Here is an 18,349-nt window from a genome sequence, read left to right as displayed (position 1 = left end):
TGGTTTTAATGTTTGAACACATTAACTAGTAGTTTAGTAACAACCTGTAGTCTGGTTTTCATGTTTGAACACATTAACTAGTAGTTTAGTAATAACCTGTAGTCTGGTTTTCATGTTTGAACACATTAACTAGTAGCCGTTCAACCACCGGGCAGCCGCCGCGCCGGGAGGCTCCTCCACGTTAGAGGACCGGCCCGGTAAACATCGCGACGCATTCTTCGGGGGGGGGGGGGGTAACCGTCACCGGGAGGGCGGGGCTCGCACCAAACAGCAGGGATGAACGCCACGAGCCAAACGGAGACTTCCTGTTGATGCGAAGCCGCAGCCGCGACCGTCTGACACATCTGGACCGGAGGGGGGGAGGCCCGGCGGAGCGTTTGCGAGCTACCGACGGGAATGGACGCCGCTTCATGCTAACCTGGAACACGGTGAGTCGGCGGGCCTTCCCACTGGAGACCGGGGCGCGGTGGGGCTGAGCGTTAACTGCTAACGGCGGGAACGGTGGGGAAACGTTCGCCTGTGGCCGCGCTAGCCACCGGATGCTAGCTAGCGTTAGCCGCTAGTTAGCAGTGCTCGCCATAACGTAGCGTTAATGGTTAGCACGTAGCGCTAGTGGTTAGCAGGTAAGGCTGATGGTTAGCACGTAGCGCTGCTCGCTAACACGTAGCGCTAATAGCTAGCGGCTGGCATGGAGCTAATCCCACTGACAGCCGACAGAGTTGTTCGCTCGACGGTGGAAGGGGGGAAAGGAGGCGGCCGGGCCGGGACGGACCGGACGGTGCTGTCAAGCTTTAGGTGGGTTCGGAAAGTCGTGACGGAACCGGGAGGGAGTCGCCTTGACGGCTCTGGGAGGGTTCGGCTGGAATAAGTGCTCGGTTCGGGGGGACTTTGGAGCTAGCTAGTGAGGGGTTGTAGGTCCGGCCCGTGGAGCCGGGCAGTGTGGTTCAGAGTTACCCGAGCAAAAGTTCCGATGGAGCCGGATAGTAGCAGACAAGTTGGGGAGGAAGCAGGTGGATCTGACGGTGGAGCTAACGCTAGCATTAGCTTTAGCCGCTTGGCAGGACCCGTCATCAATAGCCGCGTTCCGAACAGAACCGTCACAGATAAAGTTGGACACCGGACACGAACGCGTCCCGACGGCTCAGCAGCGCCTGTGTGGGATCGACTCCCCGCGGGGGGGTTCCTCCGCGGTGCTAACAGCTAGCGGGGGGGCTGTGGACGTGCACGTTGACGGCTGGGAGTCGTTCACCGCTGGAAGACGTCGGCGGGACGGGCGGTTATCTGCAGACGGTCGGGAGATGTGTGTGTGTGTGTGTGTGTGGGGGGGGGGGGGTTGTAAATTAATCGGACGCGTTCAGGGAGTACAAAGTGCGTTTGGTCGACATTTATTTACGTCTGTCTTCACAAGGATCACCCACAACCGGTGGTGATCGGTGATCCGTCCGTTCCCAGTGAGGGGACACAACGTGCATCCGAAACTGGTTTAAACAGCATCAACAGAAACGTGTCTGAACACATAGGAGCCAAACCAATTACAGCCTGTGCAGGAGTATGCATTAGAGCTCTCCACCCATAAGAGCCTCTCAATCAGGACTGTGTGGGGTGAGTCCCACCAGCCGGTGAGCAGACACCACCGGGACATTTTGGTGAAGGGGGAATTCAGCAAGTGTTGAAGTTTCAGCAGAAGTTCATGGTAAAGAGATTCGACTCAAAGTCGCCTCGCTCTGTCTTTACGGTTTGTTTGCCTCTCAGCAGGTTTGTATTTCTAGCCGGAGGGTAAGCCTTTCTGTTCAGTGGTGATAGAACTAGTTATGTGTCGGGTTAGTGGAATCACTGCAGGGTGACCAGATTAACAGATGAATCCTCGACGGACACATTTACTCATTTAAAGCTCAGTTTCATTGAACCTGGTGACGGAGGAATGTTTGAACCCCAAACTGACGTGATCGTCCAGCCTGGCGTTCTGATCTGAATGTTTCTTGTATGAATGCTTCGGTTCTTGTGTTCTTCTGTATTTTATTATTTATCCTTGTCGTCAACAAGAACATTCTTTTTAAGTCCGTGTAATCCTGCCCATCCATTTTGTGGTGGGTCACGGGTCGTATCTGATTTTTAAACGGCCTTTTGCGTCTAAATTCCAGTAAGTTTACAGATCAATATTGTTGGAAGAGTATAGATATTCCTTTATTCCCTCTGCGCTTCTTCATCTGATGAACGCGTGAGCGGGCAGAAATAAAACGATTGAGCATTTATTTAGTACCAGGAACTCACCCAGAGGCCAAGAAGACCGTATTTATCTCTGCACAGCCATTTCTCCCCGAACTTCCCCAAATGTTACTCTCACATCAGTAAATGTCTGTGAGACGGCGAACCACAGGCGTGTTTTATTTGTCCTGTTTTTCGTCGTGTGTTCCTCTCGCCACCTTTGCCTGTGAAGCAGTTCTGTTCTGGGTCGGCTCCGTCCCACCAGCTCTCTGTCAGAAGGTGAAATGCTGCTGATGTTGTAGAAATCGTACGGCGCTTGTTTGCTGACGTAATTTTTTTTTTTTTAAATTTAGTTTTTCATCCTTTATCTTTTTTAACCTCCTCGTGTTTTACACGCCATGTACACGTGACACGTTAGAGACTATGTGCTGTCAGCGTCCCAAAGGAGAACACTGAAACTTATGGGTACGTTTCAGGTTTGTCTGGTTTGATAATTAGGTTGTTTCTTCTGTGGCTTTGTGTTTGGAACTGATGTCGTGTTTCGGCAGCGTTGCCTGTGATGCAGACAGGCTAGGGCTAGCATTAGCTGCTAATGCTGCTCGTGTAAAACGTGGAATGAGCTGCTAACTTCCAACAGCCCAGCTGTAGGTCGGCGCTGAAATTCTGCAGGAAAAGCTGGGATGTTTGTGGAGAAATAAATATATGTCACAGCTCATGCATTGTGATGAGGCGCCACTCCCGTTTGTGGGCTCAGTGGGAGCGGTAGCTGTCACGCCGCACCTGGAGTGATGGCAGTTCACACCTGGTAGGGCGAATATCAGACCAATGTTAGCTAACTAGCAGTCAGCACTGTGCTGACGCTCCTTCCTGTTCCATCAGCTGTGACCGATTGTTTACGGGGGGGGGGGTCATTCAGCAAACTGAGTGTTTTTTTGGTTTTTTTTATACCAAATTGGAAGCGTTTCCTGGTTTCCCCCCGTGAGCCAATCACGCCGTCGTCACCTGATGTCAGCGTCTCAGCTGAACGGCCCTCGTTGGCTCCAGTCACCATACCCGCTGTTGGCAGGCGTCACGTCTGGTGTGTAACTGCTGGTAATGGGCAAATGAAGATAATGACACCGCCCCCCACCGACACACACACACACACACACACACACACACACACACACACACACACTAATGTGTCGGGATGGGAGCATATGGCTCGTTGGACAGGTGTCTTGGCAACCTCCAGCAACTGGAGGAAGTGTGGATTCCCAAAGCGCTGACGGGGTTTCTGCGCTCAGATCATCATGTTGAACTGCTAGCTCGCGGCATGGGGGGGGGAGCAGATGGGAGGGGGGGACTTAGTGCAACATGGAAATGAATTAAAAGTAAATAAAAGTTCTCCAGAGACGCAGCAGAACCTGATTTGAGAAGCGGTGTTCGTTATCCGGGCGTGAGCTCTGTAGCTGTGAGTACCCAGCATGCCTCTGTAATAATCTACACTCATGCATTATAGATGCGCGATGATCCGCGTCGTAACCCCTCCGGTGTCGGTGGGAATAAACTGCGGCGTGTTTCCCTCGTCCCCGAGTCGTTGAAGGTGGAACGCTGTGTGCTTCACCATACTTGTGTTCTCCCGACCCCACCTGGGAGCGGGTCCAGTTAGAGGCGTTTGCAGGCAGCTGATTGGACCTGGCGGTAGCGCTGACGCTTTCTTTCTATCGGTGAACTATGAAGAATGTTGACGGTGGATCCTCTCATCAAACTGGCCCCCGGCGGCCCTTGACGTTCAGGCTGCGTGTCACACAGACGCCGTGTCGGTTGTTAGCAGTAATTAGTCGTTTCTGGAACAACAAAGACGATTGTCTTTACGTTGGCAGGACAAACCGCAAACGTTTTCTTCCTAAACTCTTTACATTAGTGTTAAAAGTCGATGCTGTGTCTGAGGCTGATGGTGGATGGATCCTGATATAAAACCCCTGGTAGTCAGGGGGGAGAAGTGTCCGTCCACCTAACCCCCCCACAGGCATGCTAGCAGCTCTACGTGGCTGCTTCACCACACTATCGCTACCGACACCCCCCGTGGAAATGTATGCTTGTTCTCCTAGCACAACCAGATTTTCCTCTTTCTTTGCCAAATGTGGCGTCTACACCTGACGTGACTGCCCTCAGCGCAAACCGCCAAACCTGTAGGAGTCTATGACTCCTTTGTTGTCTGCTCAGCGACATACTTTTTGTCTTTTGTGCTGTCACGATGTAAAGGTTCAGTTTTGGTGGTGGTTCCAGGAGGTTCTAGACGCTGCTATTAAAATAGAGTTCGGCTTGGGCCTGAGGCCCCCCCCCAGGGCCTGCTGCTGCTTCCTCCTTGGCCTCCTGAACACAAGAGACTATGAAGGTTCTTTTTATACATGTGTGTTTTAAAAAAGTCTTTAGGTTTAAGATGATATTAATTTTTTATTTGTAGGATTTGTTTGTAGGAACATCTGGAGGCAAGATGAACAAATTGATGTTGGCACCTGTCTAATGGCAGGTGACATTAGAGAGGTATAACAGGTTATAACCAGGATCTAGGTGAAACTGGACCAAACAGGACTCCTGTCCTGGCTGCTGTGGGTTCTCTGAAGACTCCCTCCACGTGAAGCCGCTCTCAAACGGCCTCGTGTGTCTCGTTTGTCTTGCAAATGCAGTGATTTTGTTGCGCGGCGTGGAAATGGAAATGTTTCTGCTTTCCCGACCCTGACGTTCTCCTTCCTGTTCTCCCTTTCTCCCGCCTCAGGCTGCCGGCAAACTGGAGAAACGCATCCGAGAGATGGACGACGGCAGCTACATCGAGTTCGATGTGCCGGAGTTCAGCAACACGGTCCTGACCCAGCTCAACGAGCTGCGACTGCAAGGGAAGCTGTGCGACATCATCGTGCACATCCAGGGCCAGCCGTTCCAGGCCCACAAGGCCGTGCTGGCGGCGAGCTCGCCCTACTTCCGCGACCACTCGGCGCTCAGCACCATGAGCGGCCTGTCCATCTCGGTCATCAAGAGCCCCGAGGTGTTCGAGCGGCTGCTGGCGTTCTGCTACACGGGTCGCATGTCGCTGCAGCTGAAGGACATCATCAGCTTCCTCACCGCCGCCAGCTTCCTGCAGATGCAGGCCATCATCGACAAGTGCACCCAGATCCTGGAGAGCATCCACTCCAAGATCAGCATCCCCGTGGCGGTATGCAGCCCGGGCAAGGAGGAGGGGGGGCTGACCAGCAACGGGGTCAACGACAGCAACCTGTTCATCAACCCCACCCAGATCTCCCCCCCGTACTACTCCCGCCAGAGCCAGGCAGCGCACGACGTGGGGAAAGGGCCGGGCCGGGGGCGGCCGCAGGAGGAGGGCCAGTCGGACCGCGGCAGCAGCGACGGCGGCGCGTCGGAGCACGACGCCCCCGGCGCGGAGGGCGAGGCGGAGCTAATGGGTAAGGACGGGCTGGTGGCCGACGTGCAGGTGAAGGTGGAGAAGGTGGAGCGGCCCACCTACTCGGACAGCTCGTCGGCCGGCGACGACGGCTACCACACGGAGCTGGTGGACGGCGAGCAGGTGCTGGCGGTGAGCGTGGGCTCCTACGGGCCCGTGGGGCCGCCGGCCGTCTACTCCTACTCGGGCCTGTCCTCGCCCTGCTTCGTCAACCTGAGCAACTGCAGCCCGTCCCGCTCCATCCTCAGCAGCTACAGGGGGGGGCGGGCCAGGGCGAGGCGCACTGTGGCCGTCCCGGCGGCGGGGCAGCTGGGCCACGCCAAGCCGGGGCCGGAGGACGGCGAGCCGGCGGCGGGGGCGGCGGGGCTGGAGAACGACGTGAGGGAGCGCAGCCTGAGGAGCCAGTGGTACCCCTACAACGAGAGGCTGGTCTGCATCTACTGCGGCAAGACCTTCAACCAGAAGGGCAGCCTGGACCGCCACATGCGCCTGCACATGGGCATCACCCCCTTCGTCTGCAAGTTCTGCGGCAAGAAGTACACGAGGAAGGACCAGCTGGAGTACCACATCCGCGGCCACACGGACAACAAGCCCTTCCACTGCCAGATCTGCGGCAAGTGCTTCCCCTTCCAGGGCACCCTCAACCAGCACCTGAGGAAGAAGCACATGGGCGCGTCGGAGGCCACCAATCACGCCGCCGACTCCCCCGAGAGGACGGAGGAGGCCGTCTCGGGTCAGAAGGACCACGAGGGCATGGCCTTCGAGGCGCAGTACGCCGAGGAGGCGCCGGCCGACGACATGGAGGAGAGTTCCAAGTGCGGCCTGGAGGAGGCGCAAGCGTCAAGATGTGATTTCTAGGTCCCGCTTCAGGTTTCAGGAAGCTTTAAGAGATGTTTCAGCTCAGCTTAACGGACGTCTTGTCTCCGTCGAATCGGCTCCACTACGGACATTTCTTGCGTCAAAAGGGTTCCTGTCGATTTTTTGTGAAAGCTAGATGTAGAACGCGGCGAACAAAATGGGTGCTTTATAGAAATGATTCCTCCGAGGAAAGGGAGTAAACAACTTAAATATTTTGTAAGGAGCTCACAATAATCACGACTCCTTTATCTCTTTCTATCTTTCCATGTTTTTTAAAACATATTTACAGAGTTATATAGGCATGTTGCAATAATTGATAATGTGAAAGCTCTGTTTGAGATGCTAGTCATATCACCTTTTTACCTGACCTGTTTTTTGCACACGTGGCCACCAGAGGCCGCCCCTCTTCACAAGGAATGATTTTCCTGCCGGTGCAAAGCTTGGCGTGACATATCCGTTCAATACCTCATACCGCAACACACTCATCACAGACAGTATTCTAAACTCACCAGGTTCTACCTCATAGCCCAGAACCTATCACAGGCGTGTTCACAGTTTGAATATCAAACCGTTCTAGCTTCAGATGTTCAATATTTACTTTGCCAAACTCCCCCCACAAAAAAAAAACAGAATCTCCTCCGGACATGAAGCCTTGATGCTCAATGGGAAATATTCCTTGCTGGTCGTATGGGTCAGGGACAAAGTCCCCGTCAGACGATTTTGGTGCTCAGCCCGGTTCAACTGATGGTTAAGAAGGTGTTTATGTCAGGAATGCGTTAGATATGCTAGCTTTCATTAGTGTTTGGTGATGGGGAGGGAATGGAGGGAGAAAACGTCCCCGATGGGGTTTCTACACACAACTTTATATCTCATCACCACTGGAGACCTCGGTTCCGGACGCCCCGACACCCATGAGATGGGCGACAGGGCGTCCACGCAGTCAAGTCCTTTGTGTTCCTCTGCAGGCTTTCTACTAGGTGTGACTGGTTCTGTCCTGGGGTGGGACGACCCCCGAGCCTCTGTAGGATGCCGGTCTGAATCATATGCAAACAGAAAGAACAAAGGAATCTCAGCCATCTCTCTTCCGTGATCTGAAACAGCTGTCGCTTGGGTTTCCTCTCCGCTTTGGGTTGCTCGTTGCTCGGCGTCGCTTTGGGGGTCGGATGCTGGTTTTTTAATGAAATATTGGCGCACGTCGATCCAAAGTATTGATGCACTTTGCAGAGTTGGAAAACATGTCGGTTTGTGTCTCAATGGTGACGCGGCAGTGGAGGAGATGACCTATGACCTATGAGGAGACTCTGCAACCACATGAATACTATTGGCGACAGCCGCTTTATCTATACTGTGTGAACCGTGGGATCAGGGACGGGGGTGTTTTTAGTTTAGAGACTTTAATTCCATTGTGACTTAAAATAATCACAGTGAAGGCACTTAAAGGCCTGATGGTTGTATTTATCTGCTTCTTTGCTATTCAGCTGTTTAAAGGCCTTCGTTAGAAGAGCACCTGCTTTCTGCTTCCCCACCCGGCCCACGCAGACGTGTCGGCGGAGAGACATCGTTCACTTTTCTACGTCGTCCTTCGCTTCTGTTCGGCTGAATGTTCCGTCGTCGCTCGCGGTCTGAGCTAGCGTTCCGTTACCCTCCGTGGGAGGATTTATCACTAACACTTCACTGCCCCCTGTCCGTCAACCCGTTCAGATGAATGTGTGTGTATGTGTGTGTGTGAGGGGAGGGGGTCTGACCTCAGTAAAAAGATTCTCAACCTTCGTGCAGAAGAATAAGGAGTTGCTTCATGGGTGCAAATTGCTCAAAACGACTTTGTGCCAAGAGTTCACACCAAAGACCAATTTCAATCGTGAATTGTCTGTGTTGTAATCGATGCTCGATAAAGGAACCGTCCCCCCCCCCAGACGTGAACGTCCAGCCGTTCCCCCCACCCCTCGATGCCGACGGGACATTTTTCTGTGGCAGCGTTAGCCGGCACAACTGAAGACGTTTGGATCAAATAAGAATAATCATGTTTGGAGCACGAGGAGCGGAAGAGGAAGAGATGAGCTGAAAGTCCAGGATGAAACGGGTCGAAGGTGAAACGAGAACATCGTGGTTAAGAACATCCTGTAGGAGTAGAACCAGCTTGAAAAGGTCTTCATCAAAAAGAGAAGCTGAATGCGTTAGCGTTGCTGCTGTGTGTGATGTTAGGTCAGGGTCGCAGGTCAACGGTCACGCCTGCAGAGATTCCACGGTGCGCTCGCTAGCTCCTTTAGCTTAGAAGCTAGGTTGGAGGGTATGAATAAAGTTTTCTCTCGTGCTAACGTGCTAACTGGGTTTGTGTTTGTCGTCTTCAGTTGTTCGGGTCGCCGCTGCAGAAGCGTTCCAGAGCCGAGTGTCGGTCTGTGGGACGAACTGAAGGTCGTCGGTCTGCCGGCGGACGCGTTCAGTGCTATTTGACAGGAATGTACATTTCCAAGCTTCAAACAATCACTTGTGTAAAAATTTGAACAATTTGCTGCAGCGTGAATAAATATCTTGTGTGAAGCCATAAAAAGCGGACGACAGAAAAAAAGTTGTGCAATACGTGTTGTAATCGTTTCAAACCGATGTAAACAAAGCGGCATCAGAAGACGAGTGCCTTCCTCCAGCTTTACCTGTAGAAGCGGCACCAGGTGGCTGTGCCTCTTTCGTAATGGATCCAAATGAGATTATTAGAGATTATTAGAGATTATTAGGCCACATCCCTTCTCGTAAAGCCGTGCCAAGAGTGCGTAGAAATGAATTCACGCCATCTTGTTTTTTTTGTTGTTGTTTGTGTTGTTTGTCGTTTTCAGACATTTTTGATTTGACTCATTTGACTCGTTGGTGTCTTCATTTGACTCGGTGTCTTCATTTGACTTGTTGGTGTCTTCATTTGACTCGTTGGTGTCTTCGTTTGACTCGTTGGTGTCTTCGTTTGACTCGTTGGTGTCTTCATTTGACTCGTTGGTGTCTTCATTTGACTCGTTGGTGTCTTCGTTTGACTCGTTGGTGTCTTCGTTTGACTCGTTGGTGTCGTGTCGTATCGCGGGTGGTTTTTGTAATAGTGGATTACAATCAGAAGAGGCGGGACGAGAGACGCCGCCGCCCCTCCTCTCGCCTCCCGTCTCGTCCGGCCACTGAGGACAATCTGAGCGATGTTTGACACCCGCGAGCGTCCGGCGACGGAAGGCGATGCATGAGGATCCACTTCCTGTCCGCTCTGGATGCTAAAGCCGAACCGATTGGTGGAGGAACCGAAGCCCTCGTTCGCTGTCGCTTCGTCGCTCAACCGCAAACTTGTATAAAATTACCAATGAATTTTTTAAACTTGAGTTGCATTTGCCTCATTGATTGTGTTCTTGCAGTCCATCCGGGAAGTCTGGTTGGTCTTTGTTGTCCTGAACAAACTCAGACATAGAGGCCCCCGGCTCTCGGCGGGGCCCCGTCCCCTGAAATGGTGCTTCTAGACTCGTCCCAACTCTTTTCTAATCCAGTAAATCCACACAAACCTCACAGGCGAAGGCAAGTGTTCAGATGTTTTTCATGACTGGCGTGATACAATGTCCTCTGGGATTAACAGAGTATCTATCGATACTGAACCGGACGCGAATGTTCTCCCCACGCCTCCCGAGACGAACCCCAGATGCATTATGGGCCACCAGTAATCAAAAGGAAGTGTTTACAAAGGAAGGCTGTTGGACTACTTTTTTGAAATTGCAGCTCGTCCTATTGTTTTTATAATAAACTCAACTTCAGGTAGTTTACGAACACTGACACAGGCTCCGGCAAGTCTTCCATCGCGTTCTGTCCGTTTCTGTCCACTGTGTATTCTATGTATTTAAAAAGAGCAATAACCTTTTTAAAAAGCAGTGTCATCCATCGGAACATTGGCCCGAAACAAACTGAATGTCAGGGAGCTCCGTCGACGTCGGACCGGAACAATTTGATAGATTTTGTATGTTTTCTGAAAAGTTAAGCTTCAGAGAAAAAAAAAAAGGAAAAACGCGTCAATGAAAAAAGTGGTGTTGAATTGGCCGTTTTGAATCCAGAACCCGGCGCCGGAACGCAAACGGCGGCGCCGGAACGCCAACGGCGGCGCCGGAACGCGCGGTTCAGTCTAACTTCCTGGCACTGTCCAAAGCCACACCTCCAGCTGTGTCAAAGGGATTTTTTTTTGGGCTGTATGGCCACTGTTTCTGGGGGTCGGGGCGTCGGTGGTCCCGCCCGGGGTCAGGGGGGGGGTCTCCTGGAGCTCCCGGGGCGCAGAGACCGGCGCCAGTCCGGCCGACTCCGGACGCTGCTGTGTCTCCGGCTCATTTGACAAGGCAAAAACCTTAGAACTCAGGGTATCTAGTGTTGATCGTGGTCTCTGGAGGGGCCCCCACCGGGGCCCCGGACCCCCGCGTCTGTAGTTTAATCGTGCACTTCTCTTCAGGTCGTCAGTCAGTTCCCAAACATTCTGCCTCAATGAGTCTAATTCCCACAGAGCCGGAGCTCCGGGAGCGAGCCGATGGGCGGCAGCGGCCCCCGACGCCCCGCCCCCCCCGTTTCGTCCACTCTACACACAACCTCACAAACCCAACTGTGAACCTCAGAACTCTACTGTTTTGTACAACTATGAAGTAAATGAAGCTAGCTAGAGCTGACGTATCTATTGCCATTTATGAATTTATTTTATAGCATGAAATAAAATATATTTATTCAAATTATATATTTTACTCATAATCATTCTGTGCTGCTTCATTTTGGTTCTTAAGCTTGTAAATTGCTTTTTTATTATATGAAAAAAAATGTCAACAAAAGAATGCGTTTGTAAAATAAAGACGCTGATTTGGATCCGATTCGTATTTTTTGTCTCCGTTGAAGGTTCTTCACGTTTCTGCTGGTTCTGATGGGATCAGGTGTTTCTGTTCAGGTCTGGATCTTCATCAGCTCCCACTAGAACCCTGCAGCAGCTCAGATGGATTCCATCAAGGACCAGGAGTCCTAGAAGAAGACCTCCATCTGTGAGGAAGACGAAGATCCTAAGTAGACCTCAGAGTCCACCAGAGCCCGCTTCCAGAAGAAGTTCTGGATCCTTCTGGAGACGTCAGTCACCTGACTGGAATCCATGGAAACCCTCTGAAGGACCTGAAGGAGGAAAACCAGGAACGTTCCAGGACTGGGGGAACGGGTTCCTCAGGAACCAGAAGCTGGATCTGGATCAGGTTAGAGGGTCTCTAGAAGAACTGGAGTGACATCACTTGAACATCTGTTATTGATCGGTTGAACTGATCAGTTGAACTGATCGGTACAGAGAGCTGAGGGGACGTCTGGTGCAGTAACACCCAGCAGCCACCCGAGGGCGCCAGAGAACCAGAAACCTGAAGCTCCTGCAGTCCAACCGGACCTGAGGCTCCGCGTCTCAGTGAGGTTCAGTTAGAAGATAATGAGTTAACCAGATGGTGGAGAACATTCACCAGAACACCGCAGCAGCTGGAGGAGAACGGAGAACAATGACGGACTTCATTCTCAGGTGGCGGGGGATCGGTTTCCTGTGTCTTTAGACCTCCTCCTGCGCGATGAGCCCTCAGGTTCTCCTCAGGTTTCTGTCAGGTTCTCCTCAGGTTCTCTTCAGGTTCTCCTCAGGTTCTCTTCAGGTTTCTGTCAGGTTCTACTCAGGTTCTCCTCAGGTTCCTCAGCTCTGGTCCGGTTTAAAGAACGCACGCTGGAGTTAGCTGATAGCGGCTACGTGTTGTTCTCACACCTTTGTTCCCACTCTCTTGGTTCTCGTTAGTCTCGCTGACAGCTTTGTGACCCGGAACCGTCTGGAACGGGTCGTTTGGGCTGTCCTGCTGGGGGGCCGGTGGAACCCAATCCTCCGTTCTGATTGGGCGGTTTTAAAAATAAATACAGCTTCAAAGTCTCCTCAGATTTATTTTAAACTCGTAATCAGAGCGATGTGGAGGGTCGCCAGCGCGTGAACGTGTGTCATCAGGGGGGTGTGACCAGACCCGGTTCACCACTGCAGCTCGGTTCTGTTTCCACAGGTGCGACCCCTTCATTTTTAGGGATGTGGACACACCAGAACCCCCGTGGAACCACTAGAGCCCTTCGCACCCGTCGTGAACACACCAGACCGTTCTGGTGGAACATCTGTGTGCTCACTGGGCCGGGGGCCGGCGCTGGTGGTGATGACATCACCGCTGTCTGGATGAGGTCACACCCCCAGGGAGCCGTCTGCAGAAGAAGAGGAAGCAGGTGAGAGGATTCCATTCCAGATGGAAATAACAGGCTCCATGCCCCCAGGGGGGGGGTCAGCCCTTCAGCTGTAGCCCCGCCCCCTCCCTCAGGGGGTCAGGGTCAGGAAGTCGCCCATGGAAAGTGTCAATTTGGTAAAGTTAACCTTTGACCTTCTGACTAACCACTTCCTGTGTTCCACCTGTGGATGCTAACGTCACAGCTAACCAGAGGAGAATGAACAGGAAGCTAACGGCTAACACAGCTAGCAGGTGAGCTAACTTCTGTTTGTTTACTTTGCTACTGAAGTGACCCGTGGTAAACAAAGGAGGGTGTTCAGGAGCTGTTTGTTTGTTTGTTTGTTTGTTTGTTTGTTTGTTTTGAAGCGATGATGTTTCCTGTTTGGATCCTGTTTGTGTTTAAATGTGACGAATCCTCCAAAGCAGTGAAACCGGTTCTGCACATGTTTGTCTGGAGGTTCTCAGCCATCAGGGCTGGTTCTCCAGGAGCTGGTGAGTCCACCCACTGGACTGAGGAACGTTCTTGAAGATGTTTCGTCTCTCATCCAGGAGACGTCTTCGGTTGAAGCTTGTCTCTAAATAACTAGAATAAACCGTCATCTGTTTTAAATCACAGGAGGATTCTGAGGTTAAATTAAACATCCGGATGTACTTCTGGATTAACCCTTTAAAGACAAGTCTGTCATATTTAATTCACTCGTCCTTTCAGGATTTTGAGACGTCTACGTCATAAATTTGATTATTTATTATAATGTGTCCAATCAGAAGCATGCATCTGCATTATGCATGCAAAAAAATACAGATTTAGCAAAAATTCTACAAGTTAAAGCTCATAGATACAGATTTATGTAATTTATGTCATTAAGACCTTATTTCCAAAAGTAGATTTTTTTCTGACAATCATTTAACAGTTCAGACTTTAAAGGGTTAAAGTCATTTTTTTCCTCTTTTTACGTTTTTGGCGATGATTGTGATGGAAGAACAAATTAAAAATATCCACACAGCTCATGATGTTCCCACCAATATTCCTAACCGGTTCCAGATCACGATCGCGTGGCTGAGATGATTAAATTAAATCAATGATGATCAATCATTTTTTAGCTTCATCTCATTAATGATCCTTGAAGCCAGGAGTTGTTTTCCAGGCTGGAGGAATAATTTCCCGTCTCTGACAGACAGATGTGAGCGAAGCGGCGACAAACCGATGGAGTTTGACGCTTTAGATTTTATTCGCAGCTAAAAATATCTTTGCGTTTGCTGAGAGAAATGTTGTTTCTGCTGTTTATCTGAGCGCCGCCGACGCTCATGATGTTTGGACGTCTGTCCTGCATCTGTGGGCAATTATTCATCAGGAGCCCGGGGCCGAAACGCAGAGGTCACACATGGAAAAATGTGCCTCGCGCCACGTTGAGTCCAGTCACCATGGAGACGATAATTGTTTACCCTGTGAGCCCCCCCACCCCCCAGCAAAGCTTTTACTGCAAGGCAGCAAATGTTCGAAGGTGAAACTTTCCGTTGGCGCTGAGGAGAGTCGCTCGTCGCGGCCGAGGCCTCGCGGGCGTCAGAGGGCGATGGCGGCCGTAAAACTTTAACTAAACATCTCAGCGAAACGCTGAGTTTGTGGAAGGAAAGACTCCAATGAAGCGGCTCCACGCCACGAGTAATAACAGGAAGTGTGTGTTCCCAAAGACGAGCGTGGCCACACACACCTCGACCTCCACATGTTTGCTACAAACCGAAAACCTCCGTTCTCGCTTCGATCACAAGCTTTTGTCGTGTTTTTGGTGTTTCTGATCGGAGGCTGCGTTCAGGATCCTCCTTCAGGAGGACGATCCAGACCTGAACGATAGCAGAGCTGTGGCGCCGCTGGACGTCCGACGGGGTACGGAGGAAAAGGAGGAGACGACAGAAAGATGGACGGACTTTAAACCGACTGGAGACGAGGTTCTGTGAAGAGAGGACAACAGGCTCATAAATATGATGAAACAGTCCAGGTTCACACAGTGAAACAGTCCAGGTTCACACAGTGAAACAGTCCAGGTTCACACAGTGAAACAGGTTCAGGTGTTTCCTCCTCTGTCCATTGGTGGACCTTTCAGCCAATCACACGGGGCCGGTGTTAGCCCTCCTCTCCTGTCCTGGTGCTTCTGGATGGATCGTGTTCTCCAGATGTTTGGCGGTGAGGTCGTCTGTTTACGGCTCTGTAAGCTGGATGTGATGATTGTCAGACAGACTGTAGTACTTCCCATGATCCTTCAGGTTTGGTTACTTGCTCGTTGAACGTGGTGCTGGAGTTATCCTGGTCTCCTGGTGATGTTCTGCCGTCACACGTGGAGCCAGCAGATGGAGCTCAGGGGGGCGACCTGAGATGTGAGGTGAGGACCAGATGGTCCACAGCTGTCTGAGGAGGTACCAGCTGACTCCAGACCAGCTCTCTGGTCCGGGTCGCTGGACCCTGAGCCCCCTCACAGAGCTGGTGACAGCCGTTAAGACCCCCCCGGGGAGACGCTTCCACCGCCGGGAAACATTCCTGCATCGACGTCACGAGGAACACTGGAACACGACGTCTAGAGGCTCCAGGGGGAGACGTCCAAGAAGAAGAAGAAGAGTCTGGATCGAATTTAAAGTCCTGGATTCATTTCTATCACTTTGGGATCATAGAATACAGTTAGTCGGTTATCGAACGCTGCTGTTCTCCACAAAATCGGTTTTCCACCAGAAAATCCGAGAATTTTACGTCTCTGAACTCGACCAAAATTCGTCTCTCGACCGAACCGAAAGAAGCCGAGCGTACCTGAACGCGACTCACTCAGGAGCGTACCTGAACGTACCTGAACGCGACTCACTCAGGAGCGTACCTGAACGTACCTGAACGCGACTCACTCAGGAGCGTACCTGAACGTACCTGAACGCGACTCACTCAGGAGCGTACCTGAACGTACCTGAACGCGACTCACTCAGGAGCGTACCTGAACGTACCTGAACGCGACTCACTCAGGAGCGTACCTGAACGTACCTGAACGCGACTCACTCAGGAGCGTACCTGAACGTACCTGAACGTACCTGAACATACCTGAACGCGACTCACTGGGGAGCCGAGCGAACTGCCCAGGATGCTTCCTCCGTAACGCATTCGTGTTCAAAGTTTGACAGGATGTCTGTTACTAAAATAAAACACAGCGTCTGTTTCTCCCCTTTCTGTTCATGGTAAACAGTGTTCAGGACAGTTTATGGGGTAAAATAGTAAAAAAAACTTTTTAGACTTGGAACCGATTAAAATTATTTACATTAATTTTAATGGGAAAAACAGTTTAGTATTTGGACCAGCCTCTGGAGCGGGTCCTGCTGACACCGGGGGGTGGCTGTACTTCAGGACAGATATTTATGTCATCTAGAGGTTATTTTAACATTTCAGTCGATCAATAGAACAAACCAGTAGGTAGAGATGTTCTCTGGTCACTGGTTCCACACAGAACCCAGACCTTCTCTCCAGCGGACACGTCTGATTGGACGAGACGAACACGAGGCGTTTAAGGTCCGGCCCCAGCGTGGGTCAAACGTGTTTCTGTTCATGAAGCAGAAACGACAGTCGACATTCTGAGCGATTCTGCAGGTGGTTTGTTCTCCCTGGGGGGCCGCTGGCGGTTACCGTCCCCGCTGACGAATTTGTTTCTACGCTTCCACAAAAGGTTGTGGTGGTGGTGGTGGGGGGGGGGGCGTTCATGGACGTCCAGGAAAGCGAAGTGTTTCCTGACACGAGGGAACAATGTGGAGGTTCAGCTCCTGGAGCTGTGGTGTGTTTGTGCTGAGCGAGCACCTTGTCGGCTCGCGGTTTTCCATGTTGGTCGGGGAGGGGGAGGGGGGGGGACTGGCGGCCCACCCTCGCTGAAGGTTTTCCATCGCGGTGAGTCCTCAGACGTAACCGGCGTCCAAAGCGTCTGTCGTTTCTGTTTATGGAGACGATGAACACATCGGCCTCGGTTTCACCGCCGTCAGCTGATGGGCTTAGCAGACGCTCCCCGACCGACGGGATCCGACCCATCCAACGGTGTGATCCGACACATCCAACGGTCGAGTGACCGTGTCCGTAGACCTGAGTGATCGACGCCGCCATAAGGAGTGTCCACATGCTAGCAGTGACCATGCTTCAGCTACTGGGGGTCAAGAGGTTAATGGAGGACAAGAGTTCTCCATCCGCCTTCCCTTTGGAAGAAGATGATGTTAGCATGCTAGCTGAAGGCGTTTGGTTCACGTCCACGTGAAGGCTCGTCCTCCCATAACTTCATTGTAGGCTGATGAGCCCTACAATGAAGTTATGGGAGAGAGTAGTGGAAGCTAGACTAAGGGCAGAAGTGAACATTTGTGAGCAGCAGTATGGTTTCATGCCAAAAAAGAGTACTACAGATGCAGTATTTGCTTTGAGGATGTTGATAGAGAAGTACAGAGAAGGCCAGAGGGAGCTGCATTGTGTTTTTGTAGATCTGGAGAAAGCTGATGACAGGGTGTCCAGAGAGGAACTGTGGTATTGTATGAGGAAGTCTGGAGTGGCAGAGAAGTATGTTAGAGCGGTGCAGGACATGTATGAGGACTGTAAGACAGTGGTGAGGTGTGTGTAGGTGTGACAGAGGAGTTCAAGGTGGAGGTGGGACTGCATCAGGGATCAGCTCTGAGCCCCTTCTTGTTGCTATGGTGATGGACAGGCTGACAGACCAGGTTAGACAGGAATCTCCATGGACTATGATGTTTGCAGATGACATTGTGATCTGTAGTGAGAGCAGGGAACAGGTGGAGGAGAAGCTAGAGAGGTGGAGGTTTGTCCTGGAAAGGAGAGGAATGAAGGTTAGCCGCAGTAAGACAGAGTACATGTGTGTGAATGAGAGGGACCCAAGTGGAAGAGTGAGGTTACAGGGAGAAGAGACCAACAAGGTGGAGGATTTGAAGTACTTAGGGTCAACAGTCCAGAGCAATGGAGAGTGTGGAAAAGAGGTGAAGAAGCGTGTCCAGGCAGGATGGAACGGGTGGAGGAAAGTGTCAGGTGTGATGTGTGATAGAAGAGTTTCAGCTAAAATGAAAGGAAAGGTGTACAAAACTGTGGTGAGACCAGAGATGTTGTTTGGTCTAGAGACAGTGTCACTGAGGAAAAGACAGGAGACAGAGCTGGAGGTAGCAGAGATGAAGATGCTGAGGTTCTCTCTGGGAGTGACCAGGATGGATAGGATCAGGAATGAGTCCATCAGAGGGACAGCACATGTTAGAGGTTCTGGAGATAAAGTCAGAGAGGCCAGACTGAGATGGTTTGGACATGTCCAGAGGAGAGATAGTGAATATATTGGTAGAAGGATGCTGAGTTCTGAACTGCCAGGCAGGAGGCCTAGAGGAAGACCAAAGAGGAGGTTTATGGATGTAGTGAAAGAGGACATGAAGGTAGTTGGTGTGAGAGAAGAGGATGAGAAGACAGGGTTAGATGGAGGACACTGATTGGCTGTGGAGACCCTGAAGGGAAAAGAGGAAGAAGGCGTTTGGTTCACGTCCCAGCTGTCGATGGAAATCTCATGGACACCCAGTAAAGTGGAGGTGGTTCCTGCCTTCA

The 18,349-nt window shown here is 51.5% G+C and overlaps 1 protein-coding gene across 1 annotated transcript; it reads left to right on the top strand.

Moving 5' to 3' along the window:
- Positions 1-277: 277 nt before the first annotated feature.
- On the top strand, positions 278-11,356 carry zbtb34 (zinc finger and BTB domain containing 34). The gene is made up of 2 exons (XM_068310934.1): positions 278-428; positions 4,967-11,356. The coding sequence occupies exons 1-2, from the start codon at positions 312-314 to the stop codon at positions 6,503-6,505; spliced, it is 1,656 nt and encodes a 551-aa protein (XP_068167035.1). The 5' UTR covers positions 278-311; the 3' UTR covers positions 6,506-11,356.
- The last annotated feature ends 6,993 nt before the right edge of the window (positions 11,357-18,349 follow it).

Source organism: Antennarius striatus, chromosome 3 (assembly GCF_040054535.1).
Source record: "Antennarius striatus isolate MH-2024 chromosome 3, ASM4005453v1, whole genome shotgun sequence".
Lineage (NCBI taxonomy): Eukaryota > Metazoa > Chordata > Actinopteri > Lophiiformes > Antennariidae > Antennarius > Antennarius striatus.
Note: the sequence above shows the minus strand (reverse complement) of the source record. Positions and strands in the feature narration are given on the sequence as shown.

Excerpts from the sequence above, each read along its gene's own strand:
- zbtb34 (XM_068310934.1), top strand. The coding sequence starts at position 312 with ATGCGAAGCCGCAGCCGCGACCGTCTGACACATCTGGACCGGAGGGGG. Across the intron at positions 429-4,966 it reads TCATGCTAACCTGGAACACG|GCTGCCGGCAAACTGGAGAA; the intron begins GTGAGTCGGCGG and ends CTCCCGCCTCAG.